General features: G+C 37.8%; 3 protein-coding genes across 3 annotated transcripts in view; 2 read left to right on the top strand and 1 right to left on the bottom strand.

Annotated features, from left to right (window-relative positions):
* The first annotated feature begins 3,065 nt into the window (after positions 1 to 3,065).
* The window catches only part of LOC138026739 (uncharacterized), a 269,593-nt gene continuing 258,948 nt past the window's right edge, over positions 3,066 to 13,710 (top strand). The window contains exon 1 of the mRNA XM_068874194.1: positions 3,066 to 3,467. The gene's annotated coding sequence lies outside the window, so the exon portion shown is untranslated. The remainder of the gene's footprint in view (positions 3,468 to 13,710) is intronic.
* On the top strand, positions 4,949 to 10,112 carry LOC138027931 (WD repeat-containing protein 25-like). Its single transcript, XM_068875550.1, has 5 exons — positions 4,949 to 5,914; positions 6,769 to 6,899; positions 8,204 to 8,374; positions 8,738 to 8,878; positions 9,684 to 10,112. The coding sequence occupies exons 1-5, from the start codon at positions 4,984 to 4,986 to the stop codon at positions 9,903 to 9,905; spliced, it is 1,596 nt and encodes a 531-aa protein (XP_068731651.1). The 5' UTR covers positions 4,949 to 4,983; the 3' UTR covers positions 9,906 to 10,112.
* The window catches only part of LOC138027932 (brain-enriched guanylate kinase-associated protein-like), a 4,441-nt gene continuing 1,192 nt past the window's right edge, over positions 10,462 to 13,710 (bottom strand). Inside the window, exons 5-8 of the mRNA XM_068875551.1 lie at positions 13,157 to 13,223; positions 12,715 to 12,822; positions 11,438 to 11,530; positions 10,462 to 11,019 (exon numbers count right to left, since the gene is read on the bottom strand). Coding sequence (XP_068731652.1) covers positions 10,861 to 11,019; positions 11,438 to 11,530; positions 12,715 to 12,822; positions 13,157 to 13,223 — 427 coding nt within the window. The 3' untranslated portion in view covers positions 10,462 to 10,860. The remainder of the gene's footprint in view (positions 11,020 to 11,437; positions 11,531 to 12,714; positions 12,823 to 13,156; positions 13,224 to 13,710) is intronic.

The following is a 13,710-nucleotide window of genomic DNA, read 5'->3' as shown; positions in this document are numbered from 1 at the left end:
ATTTGTGACGTTTTCGTTGCCGTCGCCGTTGTCGTTGCTTAAGTTCCCTAATGATGAATCCGCGCGCACGCTGAAGCCCACCATGTTTTCATCATTGAAAGTGGCAGCAGTCCTAGTAGCTCAATGGATAGAGCATGCGAACATTACTTTGATTTTTCACTCGTTTTCTTTTTTGTTTTTTGTTTTACTTTTTTTGCTTTTGCCAATCAACTAGTTTCCCTTACTTCCCACGGGCTCATTGCACCTTAATTGTCAGTAGTTTCATCCTTCTTACGTTTTCAAAAAATATCCCGATAATGTAACGACGAGGAAGACATTATTTTCGTTTGTAAGTCTATTTTTTATTCATGGTCTTAATTTGGATGATGTATGGAGCGGTTCTCTGTGCCCGTAATTACTTAGGTTTAGGTTAGTCTGCCTTCGAGTGAATTACAAATAAGAGAGGAGTTGTGGAACAACAGCTGGGTGAAAAACCTCGTCGCACGTCCACTCGCCCCTTGGAGGAAAACCCCGATCCAGCTGAACCGTACCCCCCCCCCCCCCTTCCCCTTTCCCGCCCCCTCATGCAATCAAAGACCTCCCGGGCTGGGTGACAGCAGAGTGTGCAAAAACGTAAACCATAACTAGATTAAAATAGATTCTGGAACGCGAAAGCAAAAACCATTTCCAAAAGTACTTTTTTATACTTTTACATAAAATCAAAGACACTCATTCTGGAAAACTGATCCATCTGACTCTTGGATTAATAAACGTCAAAGGTGAAAAAGAGTCCTGACTTGTTTATATTCTTGGCTGGCATGGTCAAGCGTTAGGCAACCATTGATTAATACTATCCTTTGAGGGTGAATTTTGACTCTGGCCTTGATGGGTTATGATTAAGTTTTAAGCTTCTATCTCTTATTTTTTTCTAGTGCTTGTATCAAGCCTTTGCCTATTTGCCGCCGTTATTATCTTTTTTGGTCTTATTACTTTAGTAGAATTTAACGCCAAGGGTTTGTTAACTTACACTCGCCGGGATTTTATGCAATATTCACTTTTTTTCATTAGTAGTCTACGAGCATGTGCAAATAAGTGGTGCGATATTGTTACTCAAAAATGCATATCATTTTGAACGCAGTACGCACTTTACATTGTATCATATTATATCTTACCCATCTTATTGTACATTTCATAAGCCCCTACTTCGATACTGAAAGTTGTTGACAAACGCGAGCAGATACTATCACCCTCCTCTTATATATATTTGGTCGTTTGTAAACTTCCGAAGGTCATCGGATTGCACGAGATTATGAACTCCGCTTGGCCAGCAATTTGTTACCAAACGCGCGCGCACCATGATTTATTATTATAAATAATTATTGTTTGGTAAAGCGCACGCCATAATAACGTGTGACATTCACCTTATTTAGTTAATTGCGTGAACACTATCGTATCGTAGAATACTACTACCTTCATGCGAGCACGCTGCACGCCATAAAATCCATTAAGGTTACCTCCCTTAACTTAATTGCAATTTGTTTCTTTGCTGACACGCGAGTATAATTTGGTTTATGATAATATTAGTCTCTACGTATTCACTTAAGTTGTTTACAGACGTGTGTCCCATCATGTCGTAGATACTTGAATATAAAAACAATGCTAATGCACGCAGGGCATTTAAATGATAAATTTCTGTAACCATGTAGTTGTTTAAAAGTTGCTTGCAAATGCGCGCACGCTGAAAAAGCACGCAGGCACCATGATATCGTATGATATAGGCCACTTTATCAAGTTTTTTTATCACCTAATTATTCACATGTACAGTACGTTGTTTACAAATGCGCGTTAGCATGTCATATGACATCCCACTTCAGTAAATCAGTCATAAGTTGTTTTACGAGCCCGCACTCCATCATATCGTATAATATTAAAAATCTCTAGTTAATGGGCCACTTCCGAGTTCATGTCTGCCTCCTCTTCAAAGCGAGTCTAAGTGCGAAGCTTTTGTGATGGTCATTAGTTCTACTTTACATATGAATGAAAACTAATTTGCATAAGAAACACTTCCCACTTAGACTCGCTTTGACGACGAGGCAGACATGAACTCGGAAATGGCCTATTATTTACATACTATTTACTTGCTAAGGCGCCTTTGCCATCATGTCGCATAATATTTTTCCTCTGCTTGCTCAGTTACTCAAAACCCATATGCTGGTGTGCACATGCTGTTAAATGCTTATAAAATGTTATAAGCATCTACTTGTTCATTTTTAAATTGTTTACTGAGGCGCGCGCACAATTAAATCGCATAGTTATTTTTTTACATTGTACCCTCTATTCACTTGCAACTAACGCGCGCACACCATCATGTATGATATTATTACCCTCTTCTAAAAATCAGTAATATGCACAGACCATTTAAATATAAGTTCCTTACCATCTTCCTATTAATATTTAACTTATCTACTGACGCGCGCTCGCTGTAAAGTGATATGATATATGCCCCTATCACCAAGTCACTTCATTATTTCCCTTTGCTATCTACATTACACAGAAGCTGTGTGCGCACACGCCGTTTAGTGCCAATAAGATATTTAGGCATCTTTTTCATTTCTAAGTTGTCGCTCATGTGAGCACAAGTATATTCTATGACATTTGTGCAACGTATCCTCTTTAATTATTCACTCGCTATGTGAAATAATTATACTTAAAGGTATTTGTAAGTTGTTAAAAAAGCGCGCCCTGTCAGATCGAAAAATAGTAAGCCATAATGTGATTAGTTTCTGTGACCATCTACTAATTCATGCATGCATAAGTTGATCAATTAATAATGCTTGCTCTATCTTATTATTACCCTCTATTTACGTCCAAGTTGTTTTCTAACGCGAAAACCACTATCTGTTTTGATATTATTAGCATCCAAATCCACATGCACGTTTACCGTAATGAATGTTATTATCATATTATACTAACTCATCAGTAGTATACCACGCACAGACTATTCAATGATAAGTTTTCGTGACCATTTACTTATTCACATGTAACTTGTCTACTGACGCGCTTTCGCTATCATATATATTATGCCCTTAAAGACGTTGGCGCCCATTGCTACTGCGCATTTGTTCGCGCATATCACGCACACGTCATGCATCGCAGACCACGAAGGTAAACACGATGCTAAAGGTGCAAACATTTTCCACAAGAATGGAACGTGAAAGCATGTGGCATTATGGGATAGCTGTGGACCCAGGTCTTCTCGGAAATGTCACGCAATGGCGTGACATTGCGAATAGACAATCGCTTTGAGAACTTCGCGGCGATTTTACCCTCTTGAATGCTCGGTGAGCCCCATTTCTTTCTGTATATCACTTCTTTTCCTGATTTTGTCCATTTTAACAAAAAACAAAAAAAATTTGTACGTGAGAAGTTACAAATATTTCGCCTTTTATGCTCTCGTGCGACCGAAGTTTTCTTTCTTAGACTAATATGTATCGTTTTTCAAGGTCTATTGGACATCAGCTGCAATAGTTTGTTTAGGTATATTAGTTTTGTTAAATTGAGTACGTTTACCTGATCTAAATTTCGCTAATGTAGCTTTTTTATTGCTGACAGTTGTAAGCTAAGATCGTTTTAAAATAACGCAAGCTTCTAAAAGTGCACCTCATGATCTCGAAAACGAGCACGGTGACCCCTCATTTTTTTTGTTTCTTTGTCCAATTTAGATCATTACCTTTCTGCATGGCAAGTTTTAAAAAAATCTGTACGTGGGAACGTTTTGGGCGCGAACGTCCTTAGTAAGTTCCTAAGTTGTTTTAAAGAGCGCGCACCTCACCGTATGCAGCAATCTTATTAACCTGATGGCTCATGTACGTACGAGTTGTTTGCTAAGGCGCGTTTGCCTTCATATCTTGTGATATTTTACCCTCCACTTTCTGAATTACCCGCAACGGGTAATACGCCGCAACGGCGTAATTACCCGCAACGGGTAATTACGCCGGCACGCGCCGTAAAATTCTATTAAGCTATTATAAACATCTACTTGTTTATTTGTAAGGGGTTTGTTCATTTGCGCTCGCACAATTATATCTTAAGACATTATTGCACTTAGCCTGCGAACGCAGACGTATTTCCGGCGACCGCCGGAAATACGTCTGCGTTCGCAGGCTATATTGCACTGAACCATTAATTAATTATTTACTTGCAAGTTGCATACTCGCTCGCGTAAACGATCCTGTCGTGTGATATTATCCCCTTTACTTTGAAGTTATGTGTACGTTGTTTGAAAGGCGCACGCAGCAAAGTATCGTGTGATATAACTGACTTTAAGTTATTCACACGCGCATTTGCCATCATGTAGTATGAAATTGTCAGCCTCTGCTTATTAAATTCAAGTTACCCACGGGTTGTAGGTCCCAACACGCACAAGCTATTTATGGGTAATATCATTTAATTATTTATTTGGAAGTCGTTTGCAAACAAGCGCACGTCATTGCATTGCATTCCTTCATTTCCCTCTACTTAGTTACCTTTAAATTGTTTGCGGACGCGCTCTTGCCCCTAACATAACTCTGTACTTATTCATTGATATATTATTAACGCGCGTTCTTTATCAAGTCGCGATCATAAGATCAAACAATTCTTTACTTGCGCGCGTATTGTCTAATTTTGGGATATTTTTACAGCCCATTTATTTTTACCCCGTTACTCGTTTATTCATTTATTATTCTCCATCTTTCTTTTCACTCATTTATCTTGCACACCAACCTGGCGCAAGCACCGAGGCGCCTCGCCTCGATCCAAGCGCCCACTCGCTTTTCACACGAAGTTCTTTCGTCTTTCTATCTGAGAGCCTGGAACAGGCTACAGGGCTCTTCTCTCTCTTAGTCAAGAGAAGAGCTCTGGGGCTGCGGCTGCGGGTCAAATTCTGGATACATTATAATGACGCATATATGCCCTATCTAGGGATTGCCGGGACGGTTTACGTTTTATTAAAAATGGCGGGTAATGTCAAAGTTACATCGCTGTCAAAGCTACTGTATTTGTTATTTCGTGAGAGCCCCAAGTACCCCAATTAAGATGGAATCCTTGCTAGCGTACTCCAGCGGTTCAGATTCTGAAGAGACCGAACAGGGAAAAGGACGCGAAGAAAGTGTCAAGAAACGAAAAGTAACAGAGATGAATAAGCGAGACCAGAACTATCTTGGGGACAGAAACACTAGACAGTTAGCAAATAAAAGGCCAAAGCCTTTTCTTCAATCACCTCACGAATGTAAAGCAGTAGGCATTTTTTCTGATCTAAAACAAACTGCAAGTATTATTCCACAGATGTCACGATCTGATCATTGTGGTTTGTCGAACGATTTTAATGAATCGTCGCTTTCACATGTACAAGCTCCTTCTGGAAGAATTGACGAGAAGTTTGTACCATCTGTAATTTCAACGATGCATCGTAAATTTTCATCTACCAGTGTTTCAGGAAGTGTTAATGCCAAACCTTACATTTCCAAAAGAGAGAGACAAGAGTTAAGCCAACAGAAAACAACACGTCCTTTATCTGTAAGCCCCGTGACATTTCCTTTGAAACCTCAGCTAGAAGGGGCTGAATTTATTTCCTCATCAAAAGAAGATGATGAAGGAATCAGAAAGAACAAAAAGCAAGTCACCTCCAGTAGACCACCAAAACAACTTCTTGTAAGTTTTGAGGGACATTCTCAGGGAGTTAACTGTGTAAGATGGCACCCTAGCAGGAGTAACTTGTTGCTTTCAGCCTCAATGGATCATAGTGTTTGTGTCTGGGATACTTTGGGTGATGCCATTTGTCTCAAATTGACACACCACACGGCAGCAGTGAAAGATGGAAAGTGGAGTCTTTGTGGATCACAAGTGTTGAGCTGTGGTTATGACAAAACTGCAAGACTTGTTAATTTAGAAACTGGTAATAAATTATCAGTCTGATTATCTGACAACCTATCCCCCAGACTTTAAACCCTAGCTCGTTTGTCCATCGCCAAGTCAGTGCTTGGACTCTAAAATGTGCTTTAAATGTGACATTACGAGAAGGGAATTGGTGAGAGGCTAGTTGTCACAGGGGATTTCACGTATGAGGCTCTGTCAGGGTAAATTCCGACAAGGGATATAGCCTAAAAAGTAGCAACAGCACTACAAGTGAAATCGCAACAAATGACATCCTTTCTTTAAATTTCCGACAGCAACGTGAAGCCATGATGAAACATTGACAAAGCACTGACACGAGACTTTTTAAAATTCAGACAAGTAACATGGAACCCCCCTCCTGGCTGGACCTCATGTATGCTAACATATTTTCCTTGAATACCGGTACCTAGTGCGGGGGTCAACTAGTTTTGGAAGTGGGCAACTTTTTTTCTGTAAACTTAGATGTTATTCCTGAATTTACCCTTGGCAGAATCCAGACCATTTTCATGTTTTCAAAGTTGTGTCATTATTCCTGGTCGAAGTGCATCTTTTCCTTGATCTGTAGCAGATGTTCCAAGTGGCTGTTCTCGACATGTAAAAGATCATGTGCCAAGATAAATCTAGACCACATTCTGTTTGGCAAAGCCACTATTCTAACCCATTATCTCAGTCACCATATGAGCATTTACCAAAATTTTCTACAACTTTTCACTTCAGCGGTGCAGAGATCTCAGGTAGTTCAGGGATCACATCCCGAAGAGCTATCTGAATGCCATCAAGCAGGAATGCTGATTTTGTAAAAGCTAGTGTTCATTCAAATTATTAATTTTTACACAAGATCTGTTATTGTTTCAGGACAGGAAATCGTCAAATTTCCTCATCGTAACTATGTGACTTGTGTTCAGTTTCATCCTACGGATTCTACTCTCTTCCTTGCTGGGACTTTTAAATCTTCAATCCTGTGCTGGGATGCAAGGACTGGAAAAGTTAGTACATTACTTTCAACAAAATGGACTTTGTGCGATGAATTCCACCGTAGTAAACTAGTTTCTTGATCGGGCAAAAGGACAGCTGAAAAGTCAGAGTCCCAGGCAGGATACAAACCTGTGACTTTCATACAATGGTCACATCCTTTACCCATTGAGCTACAAGAACTCATAGGAGACACGTCGCTTATCTACATTGTGTAGGACCTTATTCGATAAATTATCTTGCTGGTCTTTGGGCTCAACAATGTCATGTGCCTCAAAGTCTAAATGCAAAATTTAATGTAGATGCTACAGGTGTAAATTATTTGCCCGTGAGAAAGATAGTAAACTACAGGGAGTTGCTTCTACAGGGCTAAAGGACAGCTGGAAAATCAGATCCTTAGATAGGATTTCAGTAATTGTATGACAACTGCAGACTGCCTACAAATAGCACTGATAAAGAGTATTTAAGTCTACGTACCCATTTTAAAACGGCTAGCTTTCAATAACTGAGTTAGGGTTTGATTAGGGTTAGTCTACGGTCTGCAGTCTGCAAGTGTCAGGCACGGGATTTCAGTACTGTTGACCTCTTGCCCAATGAAGCAACTAGTTTGTTATGTTTCTTATGATCTATCTTTCTCTTCATCCTTCTGTAAATCATTTATACAAATTTGTCTCTAGTTTGATGCTAGAAAACAGCACAACTATGTCTCACTGTCTTCGAAACAAACGTGGGATGTTATTGAAGGGGGTAGTTTCTAAAGAAACTGTGGTGCTGCGTCGGTGGGGAAGTAGTATACAAAAATTTGGTTTTATCAACGGAGTTGATAATGTAAATTGGCCACCGTATTGGCCTCTGTACGGTGGTCAATTTACATTATCAACTCTGTTGATAAAACCAAATTTATGAGATGTTATTACATGGTTAAAAATAGCAACTAAGCGTAGTGAGATATTTGTTTGCATGATCCTGGTATCCGCATGTCCAGAACTCAGCAAAGTCGCTTTTGACTTATGGCTGTTTCAGCTAAGGTGGCCTCCACCATAAGTCTTTTTGAGATATCACTGCCAAGCCAGGAGATAAAATTACAAAGGCAGCCATTCTTCCTTATATATATAATAATATATGTAAATTCATGAGTGTTGGTTGAGCTGGGGCTTGAACCAGCATTGAACCTATGCATGTTAGTGTAATGCTCAACAACATAATCATCTCAGCCAATCAGTTACCACTATCATTCATCCCTTTGCTCTGTCTCACGGTGCATTCTTTGCTAAAGAAACATGTACCAGCAAACTGATTTAAGAACTTTTCTAAACAGATCTCTGCAACATACTCTGCTTGTTTTGGCCAAGTACAGGACATAGCCTTTCTTCCTCATGGAAATGAGTTTATTTCAGCTGCAGAAGTAATCAGAAGAAATTCTACTGACAAAGGAATCATGGTCTGGGATTTCAGATCAACAGCTGTGTTGTCCAATCAAATTTACCAGGTAGGTTCATACATTATTTTCAGTTACCTGCTACTTGCTAACCTAGGTGGCCAACGATGGCAGTGATGATGACGATGATGCTGACTGAGATACTCATTATAGGGAAAGAGGGGCTGTAGAATTTGCATGAGAACATGTCCCTTCCACCATTGTCTCAGGGTTGATTCCTGATTTGTCGTCAAAATTATTTTGGTTGAGGAAGTTGGTTATATTCACTGTTGTGGGGCTTACTGTGCTTGGAATGTGAACTTGAGACTTTCAAAAAGATGTTATTATCATCATTTGTGTTATTATTTTTGTTTTGTGATTAATTTGTGCCCCTGTGGCTCCTGATCAAATTTTCCTATGTTTGAATTTAATCAGGAGGCATTCACCTGTACATGCTTAAAAGTTCACCCGTCCGAGTCCCATTTTGTTGCGCAGTCTAATGGTGACTACATAGCTCTGTTCTCGACAAAAAAGCCATACAAGCTTAACAAGTTTAAAAGATATGAGGGACATAAGGTAACGACAATGTTATATAAGAAATAGTTTGTAATACATAAATGGTAAGTCATCAATTAATTTGTTCACAGGAGACTATGTGTAAACTATACTTCGGCTGGCTTCTCATTTAAAAATCAGTATTCAATAACATTTTTGGCCTGACCTACATTTTAAACTTCAAAATCCAGACCCTTATTTTCATGCTTGAAAAATGAAACCAAGTGTGCATTCAGAAAACTTTTGCATAGTTAAGGAAAGGACTGGCCAGTGTTTTAAACAAGTTATTCAAGTAAAGAACAGAAGTAGGCAGGTTTTGGAGTGTGTGCATGCACAGAAAATGTTATTATTGATGCAAAAAAGAGCCAAGAAAATCACAGTGTGATTTTAAAGTGGTATTTTTTGGCCCTAACAGGAAACCACTTTCTTGTCTTCTACAACCACTTCCAGCTCTAGCTTGGATAAGTCTTGGGAGGTTGAACTGATGAAAAGTACATGTAAATAGATCCAAAAAAAACCTTGGAGAAAAAAACATGAGACAATTTGCTTAAAGCAAATAGGCAAACAAAGCCCCCAGGGCCATGGATGGTGCAACACTGGGGTGCATGATTAGTGCTTACGGTGTGGAATTATTTTTGCCACCACACACCATTTTAAACATTAAGAAAACTTAAAATGCCAGTTTATCCACTCTCGTTTGCTTTCAAAGAATAATATTATTGAAAATAATGTAACTAGTTCTTGAACGTGAGTGGGCGCTGTAGATTTTGTGTTTAAATAGACCGCAAAAATAGTTAAATTGACAATTTTCTTCTTTCCTTTCCAGGTGTCTGGCTATCACATTGGATGTGACTTTAGTCCTGGTGGATCAATAATTTGCTCTGGTTCAGCCGATGGACATATCTATTTCTATGATCATCACAGTTCTCACATGATAAGTAAGCTTAAGGCTCATTCAATGCCGTGTATGGATGTCGTTTTTCACCCCAGCCTACCTCACTGTGTAGCTAGTTGTGGGTGGGATGGGGGAGTGAAAATATGGAAATAATAATTTATCTTTTACGGGTTAAATTTTGATTTCAGGTCAAAATTATTTTAACCTGTAGGTTGATTTGTAATTTTGTTGCATCTGGTATTCATTATCATAAATAGAGACAAAGAAATATTATTGCAAATAAACCTAGGTTAAAATCATTTTGTTTAACCTGTAACAGTCATATCTAAATATTGTGAAATGAAAGGCATTCAAAGTACAGATTACTTTTAGTATAATGTGAACATGATCACACAATCTTACACATATTGTATCTCTAGTGTTTTGGTTTAAGTTCTTTTGTTTCTACTTCATGTTTAGTTGTGTCCACCCTTTGTAAAAGAGTTGGATCTAGTTGTAGTAATGGCAAGTCCCTTCCAACCCATTGGACCCAATGTGTTGGGTGAGGTGTCCAACTCTGTTTTGAACCTGAAATCCATTTTGTATTTAGAGCAATGTCATTTCAGCCCTCCTTCCCATAAAAGACCTCTTACCAGAGGTATATTCTTCTTTTTTTGCCATTCAGAAATGGACGAAGTTTTGACATTTAGTAAAAATATACTAGACAACCTTTAATGCTTGAAATGATGGCAATTTTTAATTTTATTACACCAAAATGCTTTCAGAATCACTTTTAGTCTAAATGTCATCTAAGCACAACAGTCGGACATGTTTGATTTGATATTCGTAAACATTGCAATTATTATTATTATTATTACTATTATTATTATTATTATTATTCACAACTTTTCTCTTTGAAATTCCAATCTCAGTTTGTACATGTACCGTGAATGATAATTATTATGCTCATATACATCACAACTAAATAAACTGCTTTTCTCAACCTGAAATAAAATCTCACACTTACGTAATACAGCAATCACCAGACAGAAAAACTTTAGATTTGTCAGTCCGCTTCAACTACATATTGATTGCATTGTTTCGGAAAATGTTATTTACAAGTTTTTAACTATTCAGCATCACTCAGTTCCGATGGGGAACTTGTGGATGCAGATGAAGCACTCTTGGTTCTCCAAAGTTTTCTGCTCCTAGCTGGATGATTGAGAGGCTTTGACTCTGGTGTAATGTTCAGTTCTAAAGTTAACTTTTCCTGTAAATCTGATGGCATCTTATTGGATAAAAAAATATATAATTATTACAATGTCAATAATCTGTAACCCATGTATCAACTGTCATAACATGGGTCCATAGGTAGCCTATTTTGTGGCCATTTTTCTTGCTCTGGCTGATTTCTGGTTTAAAGTTCACAAACTTGAGGCATTTCCAGCTCAGATAAAACAAGCAGAATATTTCTTACAATGAAAACACCAGTATTCATTTCCAATTACAACCTTAAATATTGCTTTAGTATTGTTACAACCATTTTCATCATAAATCAACCAATGGAAATCAGATGAACCAATAAATGAAATCTTACACAATTATGCATGAAAGTTGTGACTTAAGAAAGAACAAACATTGTAGTTGAAAAAATATGAGTGCGAGTCCTCGTCTCTGACACATCCAGCCAGAGAATTCAAGCTTACCGTTTTTACTTTCTGAGAGACAAACTTCTTGTCCAAAGATTGGTTACACTTTAAAAGTTGAACCACCAGGGAACAATCTCTCTTATTCTGAATCTAGAATAGAGTCATTGAAGGTAGCAAAAGTTAAATTAACAAAAAAATAATTATTATTTGCCAAAGGCTCAGGAAGATTGGTTGAGTGAAAACCTTGACTTCATCTTGGTTTTCATTCACCAAGCCTGACGAGAATAATAAATATTGTTTTTAGTATGATTACATAGGTGATTATTTGAAAAATATGCATTTCCTTTAAAGCGATTAATTTCTTCATCTGTCACCTTGGCAAAAAGGCCTGCGGCCATTTTGAAAAAACCACTGCTAAAGGTAGGTGACTGATTAATCACCTCAAGTGAAACAAACAGGGTAGAGAATTTGCTCCTATGTAATAATACTAAAAATATCTAATGCAGAGTTCTACTGCAATTTTTTGTAACAAGTTTCACGTTTACTTAAAACTTTGATGGTGGTTGCTTTACTCCCAACTGGTGAAATTTTGTACTTTTCATAATTTTAAAGGCCCATCTTCAACTGGCAGGCTTTTCGGCGGTTTGTTTTTGTTTTGGAAATTCGCATTGCTTATCGTAGCGATATGATTGGATGAATTTTAGCTTTGGCTGGATTTTTCACATATGAAAATTGTTCTGCTGCACGCAATGCCACTTGGCTGCCTTTAACCCCAACTGGTGAAATTTTTTACCGGTCATAATTTTAACCAGAAGATGGTTTTCTGTCACCTGCCTTTGAAACAAAATAGAAAAATTTAATCAATCTGTTCAAAATTGCAGTTACAATGTAGTGAAGCAGCTACCTAACTTGTCCTAAAAAGCTTTCAGGACTAATGTAATTTCAGGCGGCCATCCCATGATTAATTTGTTGACTTTGTGTAAGTGCTTGGTTTTTGATACTTTTTCATGTGGTACACCCAATTTTCTTACATCATCAATCAAAACAGATTTATTTACAAATAGATTGCACAACCCAAATGTTTGGTCTCAATTTCCCAAATTGTAATTTCAGCAAATTTGATTGTTTGGTCACTTAAATGTTCTAAGAAATGGTGACATTTTAAATAAATTGCAGACTTAGTCTAATAAATTGGAAAATTCAGAACCCTCTTCAAGGTAACATTTGGACTACCAAGTATGTAGTTTTTAAACTCAAAGAAAGAGAGAGTACAGTCTCGATGATTCTTTCTTTCTGATTTGCGTTTGTAGTAAGGTAAAGGTTGTATGACTCACACATTCCCTCTCCATCTTATTCATTTTCTCAACAAAGTTCATCAGCTGTTCTGACATGCTTCCCACTGTCTCCTCAAAGCGGGATTTTTCCAGCTGCAATTCCTCAGCCTGAGTAATCAAATCAATGTATTAAACTTTGAAAGATGGCATGCAGTTAATTTATGCTTTATTAACCTCATTTGATCTTAAAAGTGTTTGGAACTCCCAAAAGAAAAGTATCACGTTGCCTAAATATTTTTTCCCTGTGATCAAAATGTGGGTATTTTATGTCAGAGTGTGGCTTTGATCAACTAAGCTCCTTAGTTAAGTACTGTTCTAAAGGCTGCCTGGATCATAGCAGCCTTCCAATGCACACCTGGGCTTCCCCCACTTAGAAACTTCATAAATCACTGGATTTACAAGGAATGGTTGATGAATATGATTTTTTTAAACCTAATGTTACCATTTGAAGGATTCTGTTCTCCAGTTCTTGGTTTTTCTTCATGGCCTCATCATAATCTTCTTTGAGTCTAGAATTCAACACACAGTATTACCTCATAAGAGGTAAGACCTCACAATTGCCTAGTATGTTTTTAGATAAAAGACAAAGGGTATGAACATGCATTGAAAATTCCTTTACTTTCCAAAAAAAATTAAGGCTTTGAAAAACTTGAACTCTTTGCTAGTGGCAGACACATTTATGGAGCAACAGAAAATGGACATTTGATTGATTTTGTGCTGCATGAAAGCAATTAAGCCTAATATAACTTGAGGAATAGTCCTTGAAATTGTTATCAAATTATTCGTCCAAACAAGGTAATGAAGGCCGAACCCGAGTTATCTTTTCCTCATACTCTGACAGTTGAGACCAAGGGACAGTCGCGAGAAGGAAATTACTTAAAAACTGAGACAGGCAAGGATTGAAGGACTCCTCTTACACAGTCAACATTCCCATTATGACTGACAAGATATCCATGGTGTGTCACTTCAAACATCCTTAAAAAAAAATTAACTGAC

This window comes from Montipora capricornis, chromosome 12 (genome assembly GCF_036669925.1).
Source record: "Montipora capricornis isolate CH-2021 chromosome 12, ASM3666992v2, whole genome shotgun sequence".
Classification (NCBI taxonomy): domain Eukaryota; kingdom Metazoa; phylum Cnidaria; class Anthozoa; order Scleractinia; family Acroporidae; genus Montipora; species Montipora capricornis.
The sequence above is the reverse complement of the archived record's forward strand: the minus strand, read 5'-3'. Positions and strand labels throughout refer to the sequence as shown.

Coding starts and splice junctions, on each gene's coding strand:
- LOC138027931 (XM_068875550.1), top strand. CDS start 4,984: ATGTCAAAGTTACATCGCTGTCAAAGCTACTGTATTTGTTATTTCGTG. Junction 5,915..6,768: donor ACTTGTTAATTTAGAAACTG/GTAATAAATTAT, acceptor TTATTGTTTCAG/GACAGGAAATCGTCAAATTT. Junction 8,375..8,737: donor TGTCCAATCAAATTTACCAG/GTAGGTTCATAC, acceptor GAATTTAATCAG/GAGGCATTCACCTGTACATG.